At 39.0% G+C, this 25,090-nt stretch overlaps 1 protein-coding gene across 6 annotated transcripts in view; it reads left to right on the top strand.

Annotated features, from left to right (window-relative positions):
- Positions 1-25,090, top strand: part of NFAT5 (nuclear factor of activated T cells 5) — a 126,997-nt gene that overhangs the window by 58,948 nt on the left and 42,959 nt on the right. For 2 of the 6 annotated variants that reach the window (XM_039502536.1, XM_039502537.1), the window contains exons 3-5: positions 8,636-9,194; positions 14,387-14,579; positions 23,819-24,009. In XM_039502536.1, coding sequence (XP_039358470.1) covers positions 8,636-9,194; positions 14,387-14,579; positions 23,819-24,009 — 943 coding nt within the window. Of the gene's footprint in view, positions 1-8,109; positions 8,172-8,635; positions 9,195-14,386; positions 14,580-23,818; positions 24,010-25,090 lie in introns of all 6 variants that reach the window. The other 4 variants (XM_039502538.1, XM_039502539.1, XM_039502540.1 and 1 more) reach the window with 4 other exon arrangements.

Consider the following 25,090-nt stretch of genomic DNA (forward strand, 5'->3'; position numbering starts at 1 on the left):
ATCTGATTTGGTTTTCTGGCTGTTTTCAATTCCCATCTCAACTTTCCTAGCTCTAATAAAACAATCAATTTGTTTTCTCATAGTAAACACTGGGACACAAATTCCACATTCCTGAAGCTTGTTCACAGAACCCTCTTAAATTGCATATATAGAATGTAATCAGACGGGTTGAGTAATGTTTTGGTAAGAACAATATACAAAAATAAATTATATGGTATCTTGAGAGAGAGTAGCATAGACCTGTTAGATCAAATTTTCCCTGAAGATAATTCTGATTGCACATTCTTCTTAAGTCTTTCCCAACTTAAAAAAAAAGAAGATGATCTGTGGGATTCTGTCAGCTGCCATCCACGAGATATGAGGTATTATGGAGCAGGTGGAATCTGGCATTCTAAACAAAAGGAATAATACTTCTGAATCTTAGAAAGGTTGGCCTTGTGGAGTGGGATAATTGAAACATCTACAGTAGTGCTGAATTTGCTAAAAAGTTACATTTATACTATAGCTAGAGGTATATGGATTGTTCCTTTCTTTAAAATGGTATATAAGGAGGCAGGTTTAAAGAGGTAATTTAACTTGTCCTGTGGGGGGAGGGGGGCTCCATAATACTTGGAGTAATCATTTTTGTACATTTAATTCTGAAAATCATATTTTGCTGCTCATTTGTTAATAAAAGAGCCATACAATTAATTATTTGTCCCCTCTTGCAACCATATTCTAAGGGTTAGGTTCATTTTCTTCCTCCATAAAGCTGAAGAAGCTTTTGGGTAATACTCATACTAAAATTTCCAAATCAGTTAATTGCAAATAAAGTTTGAAAATGGAAACTGAGTTTTTGCAGAATTGGAGCCAGGACATCAGCTTTTCTTTTGCTTATTTCCATATATCAATAGCAGAAATTTCTGGTATTTATTCTAGGTGGACTTCATTGCCAGTGTCAGTCACTGGTCCTTTCCTTTGGTCTGGAAGCAGTTACCAGAATCTTCAAAGGTGATATGAGTGCTAACATAGCAGGTTTATGATGTCATGTGTTGACTTGATTATGAGAAATAAAAAGCTCGATCTGGTTTTGGTCTGGTGTCCAAAGTCTTGGAAAGCTTTCAATTCTTGTGGTTCATAATCAGCTATGCAGAAAACCATCACTTCAATCACAACACAACAGATGAATGTTCAGGAAGTGCTTTCCATATGTTTCAGGGGAGGGAATTTCAAGGAGGACAAACTTCATAGAATGCACAGCTTTGAGGAAAAACTATCTATAGCACGTTTGTTTCAGCCAAGAAATATCAACTGCTTCTCTTTTTTTACAAGGTTAATATACATTGTAAAGCTTTTTAGGCCAGGGTCTTCCTCTGACTATGTGATAGTGCAGTGCTTAGCATACTGGAGCCTCTGGGCACTGTCGTAATACAACTAATTTCTGAGCAAGGTATTTCTAAACTGCACTCCCATTCCCAGTGTGTCACTTCTAGGTACACACGATCATGAAGATAGTTTCAACAGTCCAGAAGAGGCCAATGTCTAATTAGCTTGGTGGCAGTTAAGGCAAGGATGTTCCCTTATCATTCTGAGTTCTATGTGTAATGGTGCTAGTGTGTAGATATGTACTGGGAGAGTCGAAGAAAGGAAAGTTTCTCACAGACACACTTTCCATTGAATGGAAATTTCTGTTGGCAGTATGTGTTCCCTCTAAGTTCTAAAAATACAGTGGAATAAGTAGTAGACCTTTAGGTCTCTAATTCTTATTTCTGTTCTAGTTCAAAGTTGCTTTCAGCCTTCTCTTGACTGATGTATAAGCAATAAAGCCCACCCATTAAGAAGGTTTTGGCATTAATTCATTATGAAAATGCACCATTCTTATTATCAAATAATGCAGAAACAAAGACAGGAAAAAAAGGACAAACCTAGTGTGTAATTACTGGGGAGAAATTCCTTGTCATAGTGGTATAAAAACCTCACTTAGTCCAGCACAACATTATTACATTTTTGGAAGGAACTGGTGGATTTGAGGAACAGAAGAGATCATTTCCTACCCGGAGATGGTTTTTTGTTATTCTGATCCACCACTCAAGACATTACAGAATTATTCCTTTTAAGATGGTTTGATTATGTCAGGAAGTTGGGGAGATGAAAGGTGAGAGCTGGAAGAGGGAGCAGCTGAGGAAGTGTAGAATTCTGCCTGACTTGCTTGATTGCCTCTGACACCACTCTGAGTGGGAAAACCTACTAAACTGAATTGGTGGATGAGAATCACTAACAAAAAAGTTGCAGGTAAGAAATTACTACTTTTGTATCTTTAAACATGAGTGTAAATTATTGGTGGTGTTTATATAAAAACAGATTGAATGATGTGTTTAATCTAGGTATAAAGTACTGCTTGTTTCAGCATGTAATTGTAAGGGAATTGAAACTGTTTTGGACTTAATGTAAATTAAAATAACCAGCCTATCTTGAATCTGTGTGACTATTTATTTTTGAATAACTGGTGAATTGGATTGCTTGATTATATTTACTGGGTTGCTAGTTGTTTTCTCTATTAATACTTAACTTGCATTCTAGCTCCGCCATTCAGAGACAGGCATCGTGTGGTGGGTTGTGACAGTGTCTGTCAATAGTGAAGACAAATAGTGCCAGAGACACTTAACCCATCCAATCTCACCCAGGGTATAGGTCGGTCTTGTTTTCAGACTTCTTCATAAGTCTTTTTTTTCTTTCTTTTTTGTTTCTAAATAGTGGATTGATTGAAAACTAAACTTTTTTGTAAAGTTTTTGACTTTACATCAGTAATACTAAAAGAAGAAAAGTAGAAACCCAAAGTTGGCATATGAGGTGTTAAAAGCAGGTTTGCAGCCACTTTGTAAGTTCTGGTTCATAACTTTTAAACCTTTGGCAACACCAGGGTTAATGCTGGAAATTTTGTATGTAGTATCCTTCTGTTTTATTCTGAAAAAGTCAAATATTGTCAAGAATATAACATGTAAGGTCTATAAATAACATTCATGGAGGGCCATACTCTGTGCATTAGGCCTGTAAATAAGGCCCTACTTGAATTGTGGGATGATTGTCAAAAAATTGGCTGGGTTGCAGACAAGACATGGAAAATTGCAAAAAAAAAAAAAAAAAAAAAAAAAGTAATATGGACCTTATTTGCAGTAATAAAGTCCATTATTATTTTTCCGTGATTTTCTGCTGTCAGGGTCCTGGGGCTGAGAGCGGGGGGGCTCCTGCTGTCAGAATTGCAGTGGAACCTAATATTGTGGAATCTGCAATCTCCACAGTATCTCAAGTTAAGTAGGGACTTACCTATAAATGTCCCAAACTTTACCCTGTGTGGTGTTTGAATTTTCATTTTTGTCACCAATTGTTTTCTGACAGCCTGTAGTGGAGCGCATGGCATACATGCTAGGCCCTGAAAAATAAGGAGAGTTCTGAATGACTTCCTGTATGTAGTGACTGTTCATGCACAGGGGGTTGGAATACTTTAAAAAAAAAAAAAAAAAAGTCTCTCACATAGTTGCATTTGAAATCTTGCAATTTCGACTGTGGGATGTAACTCGCATTGCAAGATAGCAGCATGTTTTAAATGTCAGGAGTAAGGCAATTGTTTATTTTTGAGGGATTGTGAATCCTTGTAGTATTGAAGGATTTCCGTGAAGAGAGTGAACAAGGATTTCATGGAACAAGGATTGGCTCCTCTTAAGCTATTTTTAAAGACTGCAACTCCCTTCAGGGCAAGCAGTGATCATCCTGCTCTCACCTGCCCCCATTATTTTAAAGGCTGAAAGTCTTGTTTGACTCCACAGAATTATGGAAATATATAATGTGGCCTTAGTCAGTAATTTAGTAGCTAATGTTTCTTTCCTTTTCAATAAACAAATTGTAAAACAAAATCCAGCACTAATTTGCACATGGGGATGCTCTTTGCTATGCATTCCACTCTTCCTGATAGTAGCCTGTGAATTTGGTAGCATGCATTTGTGCCACATGGGCACTGCATCCCCTTTTCCCACTGCCTGCTTTCTGGCTGCTTTCTATTTTCAGAAAGAACCTAAATTATTCCAATTCATAGAAAGAAGAGCCTATGAAAATAACGCTGCTTTACTGCCCTGAAAGTGAGATGGGCAGCTGGGACTAATAGGCAGCTTTCAGCCTGTTGAAAGCAAACATGGGTGAACTGATGCCATGACCAACTGGAAATTATGCATCAGTCCTTCTAGAAATAGTGCAGAGAAATAGGTGTTCTTTCTTAATTTACATTATAAACTCCAGCACTGACCAAATATGTTAAGTTACAATTCTTGGTTAGTTTAGGTTCTTTCATGTACAAACTATGGAATTGCATCTATTAATGTGTAAATTGTGTTGCCTGAAAGAGAACAGGAAATGCCTTGTGTTAAACTGCTTGTTCTGTATCAATCTGTTTGGCTTTATGGAGAGATATTTGCGGGAGCGTAGGCAACAGATTATGAAAGTTATTTTCTTCATTTCTACTAACTTCATATGGAGTAGAGGTGATATTCAGAATAGCTAAAAGGCTTTTAGTTTCTAACAATGACCCACCATACTCTAATTTGAAAGGATTTAAATACAAAATACACTTGCAGACCTGTTTTATTTGCTTTTATGGTCCTTTGGCTGCATACCCCATCAAAAAATTCACTTGGCTTATATCATATAAAATTGTAATTCTCAAATAATTTTAAGAAAACTGTAGCGAAGTCTTATTAATATTCTGTCTTTATTTCAAATGTGCAAATACAGAATATAGTAACTATCTAAGTAAACAAAATTAATATTTGTGGGTTTTGGTAAGCATTGTTAAACTAAGCTGTCAGATAAAAATGTGTCTCTACGGTAAATAATTTACACTCTAAGACAAAAAGAAAATGCTTAAAAAGGCCTGTGTTCGTACTCTAATTTTCCAGGACACAAGTGAGGTTTTTCTTACATTCTGGTTGTTGTATGCTCAATTCCTGTACTCTTGGGAACAATTCCTTTTTCTGTTGGATAATTTCTAAAAAAGTAGGAAATGGAAAAATGCTCTCAAGTTTTAAAACAGGACCAATGAAGATTAAAGCATTGAAAACTTAGAATAAAGAATGTTTAAATGCAGCATATTCAACCAAGGGATCCCTTTTGTGTATCAGATGTATGCATAGATTGTCACTGGCTCCAAATATATTTAAAGTTTAAAAAAACAAAATGAAATTATGTAAAAATGTTAGTTTGTTATTCATTATAGTAACTTCATGAATTCATACCTGGCAGATCCTACTTGTTTACTCTTTAAACTAGGAAGAAGATGAATTGGCTGGAGACCTATTGGCTCTATCTGTAAACATGAAATAGTTGCATCATTTTTACTAGTGGCATAACTTGAAATGTTTAGAAAGTGCATTTACACTGATTGATTTATCCTCAAAAACACATTTCAGATTTGCCTGTTTTTGTAAGGGCAGAAAATAAATTATCTGCTTCTTTGATTGGCGTGATCCTCATGCTGCTTTTTGTATATTTTTGAGGTATGATAGGAAAAACACTGAACTTCACAAAGCTATACATATTTTAACAGTTGCATATTAATGGATGATATTTGAATACTTTTGAGAATATATAGCAAAAAAGGAGGCTATTTGGATTGTATTAAACAGTATTCGTTTAGCTTGCCATTTGTTTCCTGCATTACCGATACACAGGGCATCCCTGCTAATTGGAATACAGTGCAACTGATCCCTCTAAGAGAACATACATTTCCTTCGAATTCTCTTAAAAATACGGAGGAAATTTGTTTTGGAACTTGGTAGTATTTATGATTAAAGTTTTTGAAATATTGTTCATTGGTGACCTCAGACAGTGTTGGTGTTACCAGCTATTTAGCTTTGTGCTAATAAATAACATTTTTAAAATAGTTTTTCCACAAAAATTAAGGTAAAATTCATCTGTTGGGTTTCTAGGATTTCTATTTTAAATGCAGGATATGATCACCATTTGGTATACCTGTCCCAATGCAGACTTGCATGTATAAAGTGCTAAATTCTGCTGCGTTGGTTTTTCACATGAATGCTTCTTTAGAAGAGCTCATTTAACGTTTACTTTTGTAGCAAATATTAAACGTTTTCACAAGTAATCCTTAATGCTAAATTCTGCAGAAGGGTGATCACCTTTATCCCAATTTTAGAACTTTGTTATCTGACTCAAGGGTCAGCTGTGTAATTGTTTATTATTCCAGTTAAAGTTTTTGTCATGGGCAGAGATCCATGACGTGTTCATATTCTACATTCTGTTGTGCATGGTGTTTCGTTTCATTAGTAAACGGATTGATACCTAAGAAGGGAAAATGTTGCTGTGCAGCAAGACAAGTTTGCAGCATTATTCCACTTGCAAACCCTGCATGTAGCACACATGCTCTGTGTGTGCTGCACACTTTTTTTCTATGTAGGTGAATTTACAAATACTAAATAGGAACTAATGCTGTTGTTGCTAACAAAACAAGGTAAAACATGTATAGTAACAATCTTTCTCAACTCAAAGTGGTTGCAAATCAGCTCCTAAATATTGTCACTGAAATTAATATCGAGAGGAAGAAGTTTTTTCCAATTTTATAAATGTTTCTAAAGAAGAAGCATTGAATTAATGCATGCTACAAAACAGATAAATTTGTCTTTAAATTTGAATGCAGTTCACAGTGACTGAATCCTCCAGCTTCAGCCACTACATTTACCAAGGAACAAACTGGAAAATGGAACTGGTATCATTCAGCTTGTCCAGGAGGTGGAGGAAGGGAGTCTTTTTCTACATAGCTGAAAGAGTAATTTATTGATAAACTGTACTGACAACTAAATTTCTCTTAAAACTTAACCACAGATAGGGATTATTTTTCATTTCACTTAGAACAGAAAAACATCCAATTAAGTTGTTTGTTTTAAAAACAACCTTCATTTTTAATGACTCTTCATATGGTTCTGATGCTTCAATTTTAATTACCAAAAACACTGATGTTTTTTTTTATGGTTTTCTCATTTTTACCATACCTGAAAATAAATATTCACTTCATCGTTAAACAAAAAAATGTTTCCCCCCCCTTTTTTAATTTTCTGAGATTTCCTCAGAGTGGTCCAAGATAGTTAGAATACAGATTAATTAATTGAATTTCCACATTATGGAAATAATGTCATGATTTGAGTGGCTTATCAGAGACTCCTGCCTTTTGGATTTAAAACACCCCAAAAAAACCTGACTTCCTCCTTACAGCGGATATTACCCTTAGTGCTGCAGTAATGACCATTCTATGATATTCCAGTGTAGGTTTATTTCCCATTGAAGTTTATGATGGTGGTATTTGTTCCTTGAGTTTTGGTGTGATCAGCACTATTAAAAAAAAAAAAAAAGAAGAAGAAAATAGCTCCTTCCCTGGAGGGCTTACAATCTAATGTAAAACATACAGTTTTGTGAGTTGTTCTGCAATAAGCTGCTATCATTGAAAACATCTACTTGAATTTTAACATTCTTTCTTTTTACTCGCTTGCTGATTGATATGTCAAGTTTTGAGAGAGTTATTTAAAAAAACCTTTAGTAGAAATAATCCTGTTGCTCTTCAAAAATCTTCTGATTTTTTTTGTTGTTGAACACTTAGCCCTGCTTTCCTGTATCAAGGGCAGTCTGATCTATAGGGTTCCCAGTTTGGTTAGTAAATAATTTTTGCTAGAGTAGGTGGGTAGATAGCTGTAGGACCCTGTTAATGTCCCTGAGGACACTGAGGCACGATTGAACTAAGAGTTCTGTCCCCTCATTGGTTCTATATGGCTTTTAACTTCCTGTATTTAAGGGGACCAGCTAACAGGTTCCTGGGAGATGGGGGTATATAGTCTGATGCTGACTTCTTCAGCCTCTGAGTTCCTAGTGGCCTTTTATCTTTCCATGCTAAGCATGCTACAAATCAGTTTTGTCCCTGTTCTGAACCTACACAATAAACAACTCATATCATAGTGACTGGTACCAGTTCCATTTTGCCTACAATTCAGTTGATTTTATATTTTATTTATCATTTTATAATTGATATCTGGAATCAGCAGCAATTTTCTCATTTATTTTCTCATATTTTTATTCCAGGATTTGCCTCTGAAGCAGGGAGTGTCTGCATTAAAAATGACCTGTAGTTCTCTGCTTCATAGGTTAGAAACTTATTTTAATATTTTGTGGCTAAGCACAGTCCCGTCTTTTCAAAAAATTCTAATAATGAATGGTTTAATTGGCATTGAATGTGGACTACAAGCATACATTTTGCTTTGGGGTTTCCATTGTTTTAGATAAAATGGCTTACGCTCAAATGATTAGTCCAGTTGAAGCAATAAAAGCCTTGTTGTTTGCTTGCAGCCTTTTTAATGACTTAAAGTTAACTAAAAACATAACTGATTATAGTTCAAAAGTTTAAGTACCATTTGGACACTTCAAAAATAATATTGTATTGCTTAGACCTTGTATTGCTTGAAGCATTTACATTCTCAAACTTACCAAATTCCAAATTTTCATTTGGGGGAAAAATCAGTTCACAAATCACATTATTTCAATGGGACTGCTATAGCCAGCACAGGTGCAAACATGTATCTTGTATTTACTTCTGAATTATACACCGCAGATGCTTCTTCAGCTCCCTCCTCTTCCTCCATGGGCGGTGCTTGCAGCTCCTTTACCACCTCTTCCAGTCCTACCATTTACTCTACCTCAGTCACCGACAGCAAGGCTATGCAAGTGGAGAGCTGCTCCTCAGCCGTGGGGGTAAGTAACCGAGGGGTAAGTGAAAAGCAGTTAACCAGTAACACAGTCCAGCAGCAACAGTCAATGCCGAAGAGACATACAGTCCTGTACATCTCACCACCACCTGAGGATTTGCTGGATAGCAGTCAGATGTCCTGCCAAGATGAAGGGTGTGGATTGGAATCAGAGCAGAGCTGCATTATGTGGATGGAGGATTCCCCCTCCAACTTCAGTAACATGAGCACCAGTTCCTACAATGATAACACTGAGGTGCCACGTAAATCACGCAAACGAAATCCAAAGCAGAGGCCAGGGATCAAACGTCGAGATTGTGAAGGATCCAGCATGGATATATTTGATGCCGACAGTGCCAAAGCGCCTCACTATGTCCTTTCTCAGCTCAGCACGGACAGCAAAGGCAACTCAAAAGCAGGAAATGGGTTGGTATCTACATTTTTTAAAGTTCTATCACCATAATTAACACCAAGCTAATACAACATATTCCTGATTTTTCTCAAGTGTTCTACTCAGGTTTTCACATAAACCCAGCCTCTCCTTCCCTTTTGTATCTTAGCTCATAAGTTTATTCTAAAATTGCTAAGCTTTGCAGAGAAGTAAAGCTAAGATTTATTGCAATATAACATATGCTAGGCTTAGTTAGTGATTCAGTCCAGTACTGGTGAGATTATCCAAGGTTTTTCCCCCAGTGGATTGAGATTCCCAAAGGATAGAAAGCTTTTTAATTCTATGGCTCCATCTGTAAAAAGTCTATTTAAAAAGAGCTATAAGTACTGAAGAGATCTTACAACTGTTCTACACTGTCTTCCTAAAAATACCTTGTTCAGATTTTTATGTGAGGATCTCAGTTGATACATTTTATCTGCTTCTGTCTGTCTGTCTCTTTCTATTTATCAAATAGAGAGAGCGATGGATGTAGAAGTTAATTGCTTGTTAAGATTTTTCAGCATTTAAATTAACACGTCTTTCGCTTTTTGTTTGATAAAATGTTAAAATTATATGCTAAACTAAATTTTGTTTTTCATGTGAACTCACTTCTGTATTTGATTTTCAGAAATAAATCTCTAATCTTGTTTCTCTCTGTGCTTCTGGGTTGTGTGCATGTGTGTGTTAGTATGTGGGCACGCCTGGGTGGTAGTCTCTCATCTCTACCACTTCACACTGTTTACTAGATACATTTCAGTAGTTGCTTTAGAGAGAGAAAACCTCCATGAGTTTACAATAGTTTGTTGGGGGTTTTTTGTTTTTGTTTTTTTACCTGTGGCTTCTTTAGTACTTATTTTTATACTGCAGTCAAGTGGGTAGATTTATTTTTTACTTTTATGTATGTGCTTGCAATGTGTTCTAATGTTCATCACTGGAATGGTGAACATTAAAATATGACTGACTGGAAAGATGAGCTTTTCATATTCCTAAGGGAAACAGCCTTTAGTCTGTATTCCCAGGGTCATTGCAGTTCCATACTTAAAATGTTACTTTGAGAAAGTGATTCTAAGAAACTCTCCAGAGTGGTCTGCAGCTTCATGGTAGAAACCTCATTCGGTAAGATGAGAACCAGGCTCACCAAAGGATGTAGAGTAAATATTGCCACCCAGTCTTTTTCTCCTGCCTTCTGCAAAAAATTACTTAATCAATGGAACAATTTTTTGTCTATTTACCACAAATGGTCTAGATGTATCAGTGAAACAGTCCAACATTCCTGTTCACCAGGAAGAATTTATAATACTGTGAAATATTAACTCTTTAAAATTGATTTGTAGCGTCTCAAATTAATAAACAAGTTGTTTGGAAAGCTAGAAAACAAGGTTGCACCAAGCTTACAGGAAAGAAAGCAATTATCAGTCACCATGGAAAGAAGTGCTCTTCCTGTAGACAAGAATTGTGTGTGCATAGAAGTTTTCTCCAGACAAGGAGCACAGGCTTAGTAAGCTACAGACATATGACCTCGGTAGCATTAATAATAAAGAAGCTAGCAAAATGTTCATTACTACCATAACAGGAGCTAAGCAGCATGCATTAATAAAGGAAAGGTTATGTTTATACAGCCTTAAGCTTTTAGAACACTGGGGACAAGGTTGATTATAGTAGTATGCATTATGCAATATATCTAGATTGTAAGAAAAACTTTGATAAAGTTCCAGATAGCAGATTCTAGTTAAAAGTAGATGCTTTAATATCAGAAGTGGGTAGTATATGGAAATGCCCGCCCCCTCCCGCCCCCCGCACGGGACATGTACATCTAGAGTACAGAGATGCAGCACTGCAAACACAGATTGTAGGAATGACTGTAGTGCGGGGTTTTTTTTGTTTGTTTGTTTTTGGGTTTTTTTTTTTGCTTTTTCTGCCCAGTGGAGCTCAGCCAAGCTAGTTGACTCACATTTTGGCTTCAGGAGAAGAGGGAGGGTGATGACACTTGTTATATACACTAGTTCATACAATGGAAATACTAGCTCCCTCAGAAGAGACTTCTAATCTTCTGTAAGAGCTAGGGGAAAAAAGCCCACTTCCATAGAAACTGCGAAATGAGTTTGTGCAAGCTTTTTTAAAAGGCTTTGATTTTTTGATGATTTTCTAGGGCAAATAGGAGGATTCCTGTTCCTCCATTGGAATCATGCCAAATCTCTGTCTCACTATTAGTCTCAAGTCTTTATTTGGACCATCTGTGGTTCAGATGGCGCACACTTTAAATTATCAGGACAATGAAGAAACAAATAAAACAAAAATAGAATGTTGAGATATTGAGTGGGCATCATGGAATGTATTCTAATAAAAGCATTTGGCTTTGGCAGTTCGTTTGAATGACCATGCCAGTCAGAATGATTTGTTTGGTTCTGATACCCGTTAAGCTAATTAATAAATAAGTATATGGAAAATATTGCTGTTGCTGTTTGCACAGGCATGGAAAATGGAATGCCACTGATTCTGGGAGTAAAAGGTAACTGAATTTAGAAGGACAGTGTAGGAATGCGAGCTCTCCTTTATAGTTCGGAACAGGGATAAATGAGAGGGATTCCAGTGAAATATTTAAAATTCATCTATAATATAGCTAATTAGATTGAAAATGATAATCATAATTTCAAGAGACTCTTAATGGGAAAACATTCCAAATAATTGGCAATCAGTACCTCTTCAAACAAAAATAACACAGTATATGTGGAGTATGTTACCAAGCAAGGTAACTCAGGATTCAAAAGTAGAATAATTAAAGAAAACACATAGGTAGTCCGGGGAGGACAAAGTATTAAATGTGTATATTCTTTTAATAGGTCACATGTCTGTTTGTTCTTCCCATCAAAATTTCTATGATCTTAAAGTCTCCTTCAATAATCTGTTTAGCTGGAATTCTGAGTGTGAGAGATCAAAATGTGTAACCCATATGTTTCTGCATTGAGAATTCTCTTGTGACATTATAGGTAATTAGGTGAGCTCTAAAGGCAAAGAAATGTGAATCCCAATCTCAGAGCTCTGAACAATATGACTATACTTTTATGATAATTAAATTGCTTAATATTCCTTTTCTGATTCCCATGTTTAATTACATGATTTAAAATTCTGGATGTCATGAAAAGCAGAGAAAATGTACTGACTCAAAACTGCTAATATACTGGAATAAGTTCCTAACAGAAGATATGGAGAATTGATAATCTAAAAACCTTGAATCTAGTTAGTGTTTTTGGTTAACTAGGACAGTAGTGTAACTCATACTGCTCTCCTACATGTGTTTACTTAGGTTTCATTAACTTGTGTACATTGTCCCAACTGGAAGAGGGTTTCTGTAGAATAAAAAAACTGGGTGAAAATAAAACTAAAGGGGTTTTTGTGGTAACAGCCTGTTTGGCTACACTGAAGCTGAACCATGAGGATTTCTTGCCATAAAATGGTACTGTTGCAATTTGTATGCTTTTATAACCTCTAAGTTCTACATCTTTTCTTTTAATTTGAAAACAAACCTACAAAACAGGTCTGGTGAAGCACTTTGGGATTCTATGCTCAGATTGAATAAATAACAGGCTCATAGGACAGTTTGAGTCTTACGGTTAAATTTCATAAACACACAAAATTAAGTTACTGCAGCCCTTGATAAATCATCCACTAGATCCTTAGTCAGAAGATTATTCATACTTGTTGCAAGTGTTCAAGGGTCTTGCAAGGTTTGGTGTAGGTAAGAGCATGATGGATGAAACCTTGTGGAAAATCAGACATGTAGCAGCAGTATTAAGGGAAAAACTTGCACCCTCCTCTACAGCAGTGAAGGCCTGTCTTGTAGCAAAACTACTGTGGTTCAGCTATACAGGGGTTAGGCCAGGAGTTGGGGAAACCTGTAAAAAAGATGTGCATTTCCTGTAGACTGTGGAGCCTTGCTCTGTAGTATTGTACGGTGAGAATTTCAGGCTGGGTGATACTTTGCAGATCCACCAATGTGTAAATCCACGGGCCATCAACTCTTCTAATCAGAGTGCAAATAGCCTCTCTGGGCTTAAGGCTGGCAAAGTTTCCAGGAAATAGGTCCACCATCAGTGTGTGGCTTTGAGGAAGAAGAGGTTTCCTTTCCTTCCCCAGCCAAATTGCTAACGAGGTGCCTTGAAACAGCATTCCTTAGGAATCTCACACCTTTCCCTTATTTCAGGCTATCCATGCACTCAAGAAGGCAGCACTGGCTAGTTGACATTTAGAATGGTTTCTTCACATCCATAAATGCAGAAACTAATTGTTGATAAAGTTAAAGCTTACATTCTGCATAAACTGATTAAGGCCTCTCCCAGCTAACCCTAGTTGCCAGGAGAATAATTCTGTTCACTATTGGTAAATGTGTTTAGCAGATTTTGGTTCATGATAGTCTACAAACTTCCACTGTATAAGGTCAGTGAGACATTCTTTCTTGATCCTTTAAAATGGACAAAAAAAATTGTGAAATGTTATACTTTGGAGGGCTTCTTCATTCAGGTTTTAATTATGGAACTGATCACAAGCTACAGTATATTTTGAAGACCACACACCTGGGAAGAGATGGTCTTGTTGCATGCACTGCATTTGTTTTAAAGTCAGTGCAATTATGGCATATCTGCTTAAGCCAAATACTTTTGAAACAGCTTTTTCATATATTTCTCAATTTGATCTGACAGAAATTACCAAATAGTAGTTGTGAACTTGCATGGTCATGCAAATTCAGGAGGAGACAGGCATGAGGCTGTTTTTCTATCTAAGAAGAAATTTATATCATTTAACCTTAATTCTGTTGAGCTTTTAAGTCATATTACAAATATGCATATCATTTCCCCTACATTTTCTGATTATACAATATACTGGGGAGGGGATAGGTTATGTGCCTTCCTCCTATTATTAACTTATTCTAGTAATGCTAATTGGTTTCCCCTTTGCTATTTATGTGAAAAACAGTTCATATTTTCACAGAATGGAAAAGACAGGGAAGCATTGTCCTGCCTTACCCTCCAGGTTCCTTCTCTATCAGTGAGACAAGTCTAGCTTAAACATTGGCTCTTATAAATATTTTACCTGCCAATTTATTTGTTTTATCTATGGCACTTTACATTGATTTGTTTTTATATGGGAACTTCTTATAACATGTTCTCAATGGTCTGCTTTGACTTCTCAGAGCATCAGAAAACCAGAAAGGAGCCGGAGGGAAGAAGAGCCCGATGTTGTGTGGTCAGTATCCTACTAAAAGTGAAGGCAAGGAGCTGAAGATTGTGGTACAGCCGGAGACCCAGCACAGAGCTCGGTACTTGACTGAGGGCAGCCGAGGCTCAGTGAAAGACCGGACACAACAAGGTTTTCCAACTGTAAAGGTAGTCTGTTTCTAGTAGTACATGGCAATGCTGTGGGGAAAAGGGTTAATGTCATCCTTGGATGTATATATGGGAGTAGAGAGTAGGAGCAGAGAAGTGAATTTACCTCTGTGTGTCTCATTGGTTAGACTGTTACTAGAATTCAGCATCCAGTTCTGGAATCCACATTTTAAAGAGAGGCTTTGCAAAATTAGAGAGGGTGCAGAGAAGAACCACAAAAAATGAATTGAGGGCTGGACAAAATGTCTTACAGTGCAGGCATGTCTACACTGCAACTGGAAGTGAACCTTGCAGTGCGGATAGACGGACTTGTGCTTGCAGAGCTCAGGCTAGCGCACTTAAAAATAGCTGTGTGGAGGACACTCTGTCTAGCAACCTACCTGGCCTGGGAGGCTCACTCCCAGTTGCTGTCTAGACATACCCTGAGAGACTTAAGGAGCACAATCAATTTAACTTCTCAAAAAGAAGATTTAGAGCTTGCTTGATTAGTGTACAACAGGGGTCGGCAAACTTTTTGGCCCGAGGGCCACATTGGGGTTGCAAAACTGTATGGAGAGCTGGGTAGGGAGGGCTGTGCTTCCTCAAACAGCCTGGCCTCCACCTCCTATCTGGCCCCCACTCCCTTCCACTTCCCACCGCCCCCCTCAGAATCCCTGACCCATCCAACCCCCCTGCTCCTTGTCCCCTAACTGCCCCCTCCCGGGACCCCCTGCCCCATACCAGCCCCAGGACCCCACCCCCATCCACCCCCCGTGCTCCCAGTCCCCTGACTGCTCTGACCCCTATCCACATACCCCCCTCCCCCTGACAGGTCCCCCGGGGACTCCCACGCTTATCCAACACACACCCCCGTCCCTTGACTGCCCGCCGGGACCCTCCTCCCCTTATCCAACCCCTGGCCCCCTCAGAGCAGCATGTGTGGCAGCTGCGCCACCAGCCAGAGCCAGACATGCTGCTGCTCTGCTCGGCAGGAGCATGCAACCCTGCTGCCCAGAGCGCCGCCCACACAGGGGCGTAACTGCGAGGGAAGTGGGACAGCAGGGGAGGGGCCAGGAGCTCAGGGGCCGGGCAGGACGGTCCCTCAGGCTGGATGTGGCCTGCGGGCCATAATTTGCCCACCTCTGGTGTACAAGCATCTTCCTGTGGACAAAATGCCAGACGCTAAAGGGCTCTTTAATCTAGCACAGGAATCGGCAACCTTTGACACGTGGCCGGGACGATTTTTTTACTTGCCTCATCCGCAGGTTTAGGCGATCACGGCTCCAACTGGCTGCGGTTCGCCGTCCCAGGCCAATGGAGGCTGCAGGAAGCAGCACGGGCTGCAGGCCAAAGGTTGCTCATCTAGCAGAACAAGAATTAATGGCTGGAAGTTAAAAAACTGACAAATTCAAGTTAGAAATAAGGCTCCGATTTTTAACAGTGAAGGTGATTAACCATTGAAATAAACTACCCAGAGAAGTGGTTTCTCCATCTCTTTAAATCTTCAATCCTTATTCATAATGAGTTCCACAGATCCATGACATTGGGTCTCTGCTATATGTAGCCAAGGAGACTTACCGAATGGGTCAGTCAATGCCAGGAGAGCAGTGGCTCCACCTCTGAGAAACTGCCAATTTTTCATCTGCTTCCTTAGCTGCAGGCAGGCAGACCAGCTCCTCCCTGCTTCAGAACAAATGCAAAGAAGAGAAAAGAGATGGGAAGGAAGGCTTACATCTCCAGGCTTTCAGGGCTTGCCTTTATCAGCAGAGGGGATTCCTTTTCTCCTCATAGTTATTGGGACTCTCCGTGCCTCCTGCTCACCCCTATAGATATGCTTCCCCTGCAGCATAGTGGAAAAGGCCAAGAAGAGAAGGAAAACCAGAAACTGTGTCCAGCACCTCCCTAGTGACTGAATGCCTTGGTGGAGATCTGTCTCTGTTCTGTGGAGACCCAGGCCCCTCTCAAGCTAAGGCAGGGTTTCCTGCCGCCATCCCTCCTTGACACGGGGGGCACCCAGGAAGCAGTGGTAACAAAATCACCTAGGCTGGCACAGGCAGCTGCCCCAGGCCCAGCATGAGTGGCAGCTCCCTTCCCTCCTTTGGGGTAGCATAGTTTGAAGCAAAATATCAAAAGGCCAGTGAAGCTTCTGAAGCATGAAAACTGTCAGGGTGCATCAGGCCTACAACATAAACAAATATGAACTGTCCTCTGCTACCCCAAGGACCTCTGCAGTCTTTAACAGGCAATTCTAAAGTGGATAGACAGTATTGCAAGTATTGTCCCCCTCAACCTGGGGAAGAAAAAAAATGGGGAAGGGAAATTGCGTGGCCTAAGGGCTTCTCCCTGTTGGTTCTATGTCTACCCCTTGCTGGGTGACCTCACCCACAGTCACGTTCATAGACAGCAGCACCCACCTGATACGGATTCTGGAGAGCTATGCTTTTATGACAGTAAGTTAAAACTGTCTCTGCAAATTCCCTGTCTCAGAATGGAAACAGGCTGTGTCCTTCATGAAGTTTCTTATGGCAGAAAAGACTTCTGAGGAATCTTATCAAAACATTTAACCTCTCAAGGGAAGTACCCACTGATGAGTTTCTGTTGCCTCTGGGATCAGTGATCTCCTATGTGGATATTCTTAGTGATCCTGTGCTTGCATGAGTTTCCTCTTCTCTTCTGCTGAGTGAAGGTATCTCTCCTTAGGAGATTTTCAACTTATTCAGATGTTGGATGAGTCTGAGCAGATTCAAGTCAGGCTTCCCAAAAGGTGAACCAGTCAGGACAGTTATCACCACAGATGTAATCTGAAGGGATGGGGTGCTCAGACAGGGATGAAGATTGTTCAAGGGATCTGGTCCAAACAAGACAGCAAGCACAGTAAAACTGGAGAGAACTCTGGGTAATTGGCTGTGGTCTCAAGCCTCTGTTCACAAGCCTCCCACATGTGCTGATCATGTCACCTGAGCCTTGTCACATGCCAACAGTCCTAAGGGAACCTCACCTCCTGATGATTTGCGTAAAGAAGAATCTGGAGTCACTTTGCTTCCTTCATAACCAAAGGAAAATGATTGTAGTTCGTTCAGCAGGCATAAATTAGACAATTCAGTATGGGAACTATGCATAGAGGTGTTCCACTTTCTGCTAAAGGAATTTAGTCTCCCAGTGATAGATCCGTTTGTTTCCCACCTGAATTACCAATGTTCAGTGTTCTTCTCTAGCCAGATAGCAAGATATGACTTCCTTCCCTTTTTTCTCATCACCAGAACCCTAGAGAAGATCAGAAGAGAGCCAGCTATGGTAATTCTGGTAGTCCTAGTCTAGCCAGTGAGGCCTTGGTTCTCAATCTCCTCAACATGGCACAAAGACTTTCCATCTGCATTCCATCCAGAAGGCAATCTAAAGATATGTCTACCCAGAAAACAAACACAAAAAAACAAAGACCCTTGAGTCTTGGCACCTGAGTGAACTGACTTGGACTCATGCTGTGGGGCTAAAAATTGCAGTGTAGAGGTTCTGGCTCTGAAACCTAGTTAGGGGTGAGAGTCTCAGAGTCTGGCCTCCAGCCTGAGCCCTAACATCTACATTGCTATTTTTAGCCCCATAGCATGAGTCCAAAGCAGTTGATCTGGGCTCTGAGACTTGCTGCCAGGATTCTGTTTTTATTTTTTAATTTTTTTTCTTTGTAATGTGCCCTGATATGCATAATTGTTCCTTGTAATGAGAATCCAGGGTTTTGAATACAGTCTTTTAAGCCAGAAAGGTTAGCCAGAAGAGGTAATATCCACACGTTTAGCTTTCAGAAATAAATCTACTAACTCGGTGGATTTAAGGACCTGGCTGAGGTTTACCCATTGGTACCAGGACAAGGGTTTCTCTGCTACCATGAATCCTTGAATTTCTTCAAGATGGACTTAAGCTAGGCCAACACTCAAAAGTCAAGTTACTGCATTGTCTAGTGTCCTTAGCACAACAGACAAGTAGTGGATTTCATCTTGCCCAGAAGATGTATGCTTTTTTGAGGGGGCGTGGGGGATGGAGAGACATCCCTTTTATGTTCTCCTAAAGGGCACAGAGTTCTTTCATGGGATCTTAACCAGATTCTCAGTGCCACTACAGGCCCTCCATTTGAACCGCTCATGAAGGTGTCTTCTGATTTTTCTAACCATTAAACTGGTCTTTTTGTTAGTAATCACATGAATTTGCAGGGTGTTTGAATTGGAAACTCTTCCTGGAACATCAGTAATGCAGCTTCCGCAAAGATAATGTCAGTTTTGAATACGACTTTGCCTTCATACCAAACATTAACTCCATGCTCTAGAGAGCACAGGATATTGTCCTTCCATCCTTCTACCCAGCTTCACTGCATCCCAAAGAGAAATTGTGGCACACTTGAATATCTCACAGTATATATTCACTGCACAACTTGGTTTAGAAAGACATATAATTTGTTCTTTATTATCTGTTTCCAAAGGGAACGGAGGCTTCAGAATCATCCATTTCCAGGCTGAGCTGTTGTATCTCAGAAGCATGAAAGTAAAAAAGCATAACTCAATCTTCCAAAATCAGAGCTCACTCCCTCAGAGATGTTGCAATTTCCAGGGCAGAAGAATCATATGCCTCACACAAGGTTTTAGAATAAAGTGATTAATTAAACAGTAATAAGTCCCCAGGACTGGAATGGATTCACTCAAGAGTTCTGAAGGAACTCAGATATGAAATTGCAGAACCACTAACTGTGGTATTTAGCCTGTTGCTTAAATCCGAATCTGCCCAAAGTGACTGGAGGATAGCTAATATGGTCCAGATTTAAAAAAAAAACAACAACGCTCCAGTGATGATTACAGACTGGTAAGCCTAACTTCAGTATGAGGCAAACCAATTGAAACTACATAAAAGAATATCTTTATCAGACACATATATGAACACAATATGTTGGGGAAGAGTCAATACAACTTTTGTAAAGGGAAATCATGCCTCACCAGTCTCTTAGAATGCTTTGAGAGAGTCAACAAGCATGTGGGCGATGGTGATCCACTGTACTTGGACTTTCAGAAAATCTTTGACAAGGTCTCTCACCAACAGCTCTTAAGCAAATTAAGGTATTAGTGGTCAAGAGGGAAGTTCCTCTCGTGGATCAGTAACTGGTTAATAGATAGGAAACAAAGGGTAGGAATAAATGGTCAGTTTTCAAACTGGTGAGGTAAATAGCAGGGTCCCCCAACAGTCTGTACTGGGATCAGTGCTGTTCAACATATTCATAAATGATCTGGGAGAAGAAGTAAACAGCAAGGTGGCAACATTTGCAGATGATACAGAATTACTCCAGATAGTTAAATCCAGAACTCTGCAAAGGGTTATACAGGGATCTCACAAAACTGGGTAACTGGGCAAGAAAATGGCAGATGAAATTCAATGTTGATAAATGCAAAGTTAATGCACATTGGAAAACATAATCCCAACTATACATACTGTGGCAAATTGCCGGTACTGTTATGCTGGGTCTCACGCTTTCTCTTCTTTGGGGAAGGTTCAGGGTGCCATTGCTTGCCTCTGAACCGGTATTTTTAATTACCCAACTTGTGTCCTTGAGGAGTGGAGTGGAGAGGGAGGGACCTGGGCCCGCCCTCTTCTCCAGGTCCCAACCCAGGGGCCCTGAGGTTAGTGGTGAACCACTTGAACTGGTGGTTCCTTCCCCTGGGCTACTTCCCTCTCCTGCCCTTCAGCTTGTGGAGGGGCTTCTTGCCTTCCTTCTACACAAGCCAGGTGCCCCTTACCTAGGGGGGAGGGATAGCTCAGTGGTTTGAGCATTGGCCTGCTAAACCCAGGGTTGTGAGTTCAATCCTTGAGGGGGCCACTTAGGGATCTGGGGCAAAAAATGGTCCTGCTAGTGAAGGCAGGGGGCTGGACTCAATGACCTTTCAAGGTCCCTTCCAGTTCTAGGAGATTGGTATATCTCCAGTTATTACCTATTTTTTTATTAGGGTTTTTGGACTTCTCAGCCCACCGCAGCACTCTTCTAAACTTTCCTTTTTGTCTCTCTTCAAAACTGTTCTCTGCTTCAACTCTTTCAAACCGCTCTCTGCTCCAAACCCCACACTGTCTGACTGAAGCAGGGGGTTTATATCATGTGACTGACTGCTGGAGCTCTAATTGGCTTCAGGTGCTCTAATTGGCTTCAGGTGCTCTAGTTAATCTAGCAAACCTTCCTCCCCTTGCAGGGAATAAGGCTCCCTGCTAACACTCTCCTGCTGCCCTCTGGCCATGCTGTATCACAATACACATTGATGGGTTCTAAATTAGCTGTTACCATTCAAGAAAATGATCTTGGAGTCATCGTGGCTAGTTCTCTGGAAACATCTGCTCCATGTGCTGCACCATTCAAAAAAAAGCTGACAAAAAACATTAGGAAGCATTAGGAAAGGGATAGATAATAAGTAAAGCTACAATTTTGTCATGGATATTTTTAGTAAAAGTCATGGATAGGTAACAGGTAATGAAAAAAATTCACAGAAGCCATGACCTGTCTCTGACTTTTACTAAAATCATCCCTGACAAAATGAGGAGGGAGGAGTGTCCAGCACCCTGGCCTGTGACTTCCACAACTTCTGTGACATACTCATAGCCTTAATAAGACAGAAAATATCATAATGCCACTATATAAATCCATGGTGCGCCTGCACCTTGAATACTGCGTGCACCCCTTCTCAAAAAAGATATGTTAGAATTGGAAAAAGTACAGGGAAAGGCAACAAAAATGATTGAGGAGAGATTAAAAAGACTGGGACTAGTCATTTTAGAAAATATATAACGGGGGGGAAGTATGACAGAGGTCAATAAGCAGAGCCGTCCCTTGAGTATTGCAAATCGGGGCGACCACTTTGGGCCCCACGCTTTGGGGGGCATTGCGGGACGGTGCAATTGGCCGGCGCGGTCGGTCCCAGAAGTGACACATTCGTCACTTCCGCCCCTGGCCTTTCTGTGTGGTATGCTTTAGTCAGACAAAAGTTACTGGGTTTACTAAAGAGTAATGGTGAAATTCTGTGACCATTATATAAGAGATCAGGGTACATGATGTAATGGCCCCTTCTGGCCTTAAACCATAAGAATCTATCTATATGGGGACATATTTCTGATAGTAGAGGGCTCTTTAATCTAGCAGATTAAGGCATCATAAAATCCAGTTGCTGAGATCTGAAGTGAAACAAACTGAGACTAGAAATAAAGAACAGATCTTTAACAGTGAGGGGAATTAACCACTGGAACAACATACCACGGGATGTGGTGAATTATTTATCATTTGAAGTCTTTAAATCAAGACTGGTTACCTTTCTAGAAGACATGCTACAGTTAAAACAGAAATTGTGGACTTGATGCAGAAATTATTATAGGTTTTTTGTCCTCTGTTTTCAAGGGAGCAAGAGTGGATGGTCATAATGGTCCCTTCTGGTTTAAAATCTGGGTCAAATGCATGCACAGTTGACCTTTGTCTGCTGTGAAACATCATATATACTTCCATTTCTAATTTGTTTTTTAATCACAGTGTTGTATACACTTCGAATAGTTGGAGTGATTAGTCTACATAATCCTGTCTTCAGTTTTTCATTAATATATTTGACATTTTCATAATGCTGTTCCTTCATGTTCCAAGGTAAATTAAAATGCCAAACAAAAACAACCTCCATCTATCCACTGCCACTTCCCCCAAAACTATAGCATACAATATTAAGACTATTATATACTCAATTAAAGAAATCTGAGATAAAAGCATTTGACTAAACAAGTCTGGAAAAAGTGACCTTTCAGTTCAGATCTAACAGTTCCACGATTGCTTATGATGCTCTACAGGAGAGCCTTTATTGCTCAGTGAAGAAATACTGAATATATTTTAGAAAGCCATCAGGAATGGAGAGAACAGTTTCATTAGCTTTTACCGTCTAAGTAAAAACAGAGTCCTCTGTGTTAAGATGTATGTCAGGAAATAGACAAATTACATTGCATATGTACTGATGTCTTATTAAAGTTATGAAAAATCCTCTGGAAAATCATAAAACAAACAATATTGGACTTGTAGAAGAGCTGTGTATAAGTGGCTGGCTGAAGATGAATTTTGTTTAAACTTGAAAGCAGAGCTGGTTGTAATGGGAATTTGATTTTGGATACAGTTATAGCTGGAGAGGTTCTTGGAATAGCTTTGTATCAGTGGATTGCAACATGAATGGTGCAGTGATTATCTGATGCAACTGAACATGCAATTACCATTAGTAAAACAATGATGCAAAAGACCTATTCCTGCTAGTTAATAGGAATTGCACTTGTAGTATTGCAGGATGTTTGATCTATTCTCTGTGAATCAAACCACAAATTAAATTTTTTAATTAAAAACGGGATTAGAGAAAATATTGGAGAACTAAATCGCTATATACACTGAGTGAGGGGTGTTTTCTCAAATATAAAATTCTTCTAAACCACTTAATCTTTTGAAAACATTTTTCTTAATTGCTCTACAATGTAATAGAGATTCCTCTGTACAATTTCATAGAAGTATATTGATTAGTTAACGTGAAATTGTTATCTTGAACTGCAAGGCATTGTTGTGATCTAGGAGTTTCTGAATTGGTCAAACAGGATGAGGATCAGCATGCAGAGTGTAAAAGAACAGTATTAACAATTAGCATTTTAAGAGCTCATTAATCTAATGTAGAAATACATTTTTATAAAAAGTTTAGGAATGGTTATTTAGTTTTAAATTTGAGTGTAAATTTACATATAATGCCAACACTTAGTCTTATAAAGTCCTGTAATACTCTAACACATTTTTCTCATGGCATAAATGTATTCTATTGCAAACTGATTCTGGGCAGCACATTAATACTGAACAGGTGTATCTAAGAAGCCTTTATTCATAAAATATTTTGACAGTGGATCAACGTTGATCATAAATTTTAAGTGAGAATGCTAGTTGCTGTTTACTTTATATTTTTTATGGAAGAATAAATCGGATTTTCGAATTCCTGAGGCTACAATCTAAGCAATGTAATATTCACAAGAACGAAACATCAGTCTGCCATTTTGTAAATTTATATAGAAATTCTCTGCTTCCCCCCTCCTTGGAAATTGTTCATTTACTTTCAATCAGTTTTTTGGAGGTTCAATGTATCTTTTAACTGAAATATTGCAGTTCAGTTGTACTGTTTATAAAATGTCTGATTTCATAATAAATTATAAGGCCAATTTACTATCTACTTCTTGTTGCTTGGTTCTAGCTGGAAGGTCACAATGAGCCAGTGGTTCTGCAAGTGTTTGTGGGTAATGACTCTGGTCGAGTGAAGCCACATGGGTTCTACCAGGCCTGCAGAGTAACTGGGCGAAACACTACTCCCTGCAAAGAGGTGGACATAGAGGGTACCACAGTTATAGAGGTTGGCCTTGACCCTAGCAACAACATGACACTTGCGTAAGTAATTCTTTTTGGATTGCACTGTTTTTCTGGGATGAAACAGTAAGATAGGGGTTCTCAAATGGTTTCTCAAACCCCCTTAGGGGGTCGCAAGGTTATTACGCAGGGTTTGCGAGCTATCAGCCTCCAACCCCAAACCAAGCTTTGCCTCCAGCATTTATAATAGTGTTAAATATACATCAAAACCACGTTTTTTTATAAGGAAGATTGCACTCTGGGGCTTACTGTGTGAAAGGGGTCACCAATACAAAAGTTTGAGAACCACTGCAGTAAGAGGTTTTTTTGCTTCAGGGATCAAGTTTGAAGGTGTAATTTGATGTTATCAGAGGGGTATTAGTCTATATCCACAAAAACAGCATAAATCTGAAGAAGTGGATTTTTTACCCATGAAAGCTTATAACCAAATAAATCTGTTAGTCTTTAAGGTGCCACCAGACTCCTCATTATTTTTGTTAATTTGATGCTGTTATCTTAAATAAGAGGGTGGTTTTTTTTTTACATACGTACAGCAGGGAGCAAGATAATAAAGACTACAAATAAGATGTCCTAAATGTAGTCTGACATAATTAAAACTTTATGGAAATTGCTTTTTTATTTATTTACTGAATAGCTTGCTTTCAGAATTTATGTGAAAACAAACTGAATAGACAGATTAATTTTTGTAAGCAAGTCACCTTCAAAATACTGTTTTTTAACTTAATGTTCCCCTTCATTAACTTGCTTCCAGAGGTTCTTTTTGGATTTGTTCATCAAACTGTTTTGAAAGCAGTTAAAATATGAATACCTTGACACAGAGAGAATACTAGTGAGACTAATATCGTAAGGAAAATGCCTTAAAACCTACCCTAAGCTCACCCAAAGTGTTTATTTTACCCAGTGTTCACTTTTTGACATGTCTTTTTTTAATGCTTTTTCTATCTTTAGTTTTTATATTAGGGTTTCACTTTCTTTGTTTAGTATTTGTAACATTGTGTAAGTACTTGCAGGACATGAAGATTCGTCAGTGAATTTAGATGTTGTGCAGTTGTTCTTTCAACTTTTTTGTTTTGAGGGGCAAGGGAAAAGAGAGGGATGCCCT

The sequence above is a fragment of the Mauremys reevesii genome, linkage group 16 (assembly GCF_016161935.1).
Source record: "Mauremys reevesii isolate NIE-2019 linkage group 16, ASM1616193v1, whole genome shotgun sequence".
In the NCBI taxonomy this organism is placed as follows: Eukaryota; Metazoa; Chordata; order Testudines; family Geoemydidae; genus Mauremys; species Mauremys reevesii.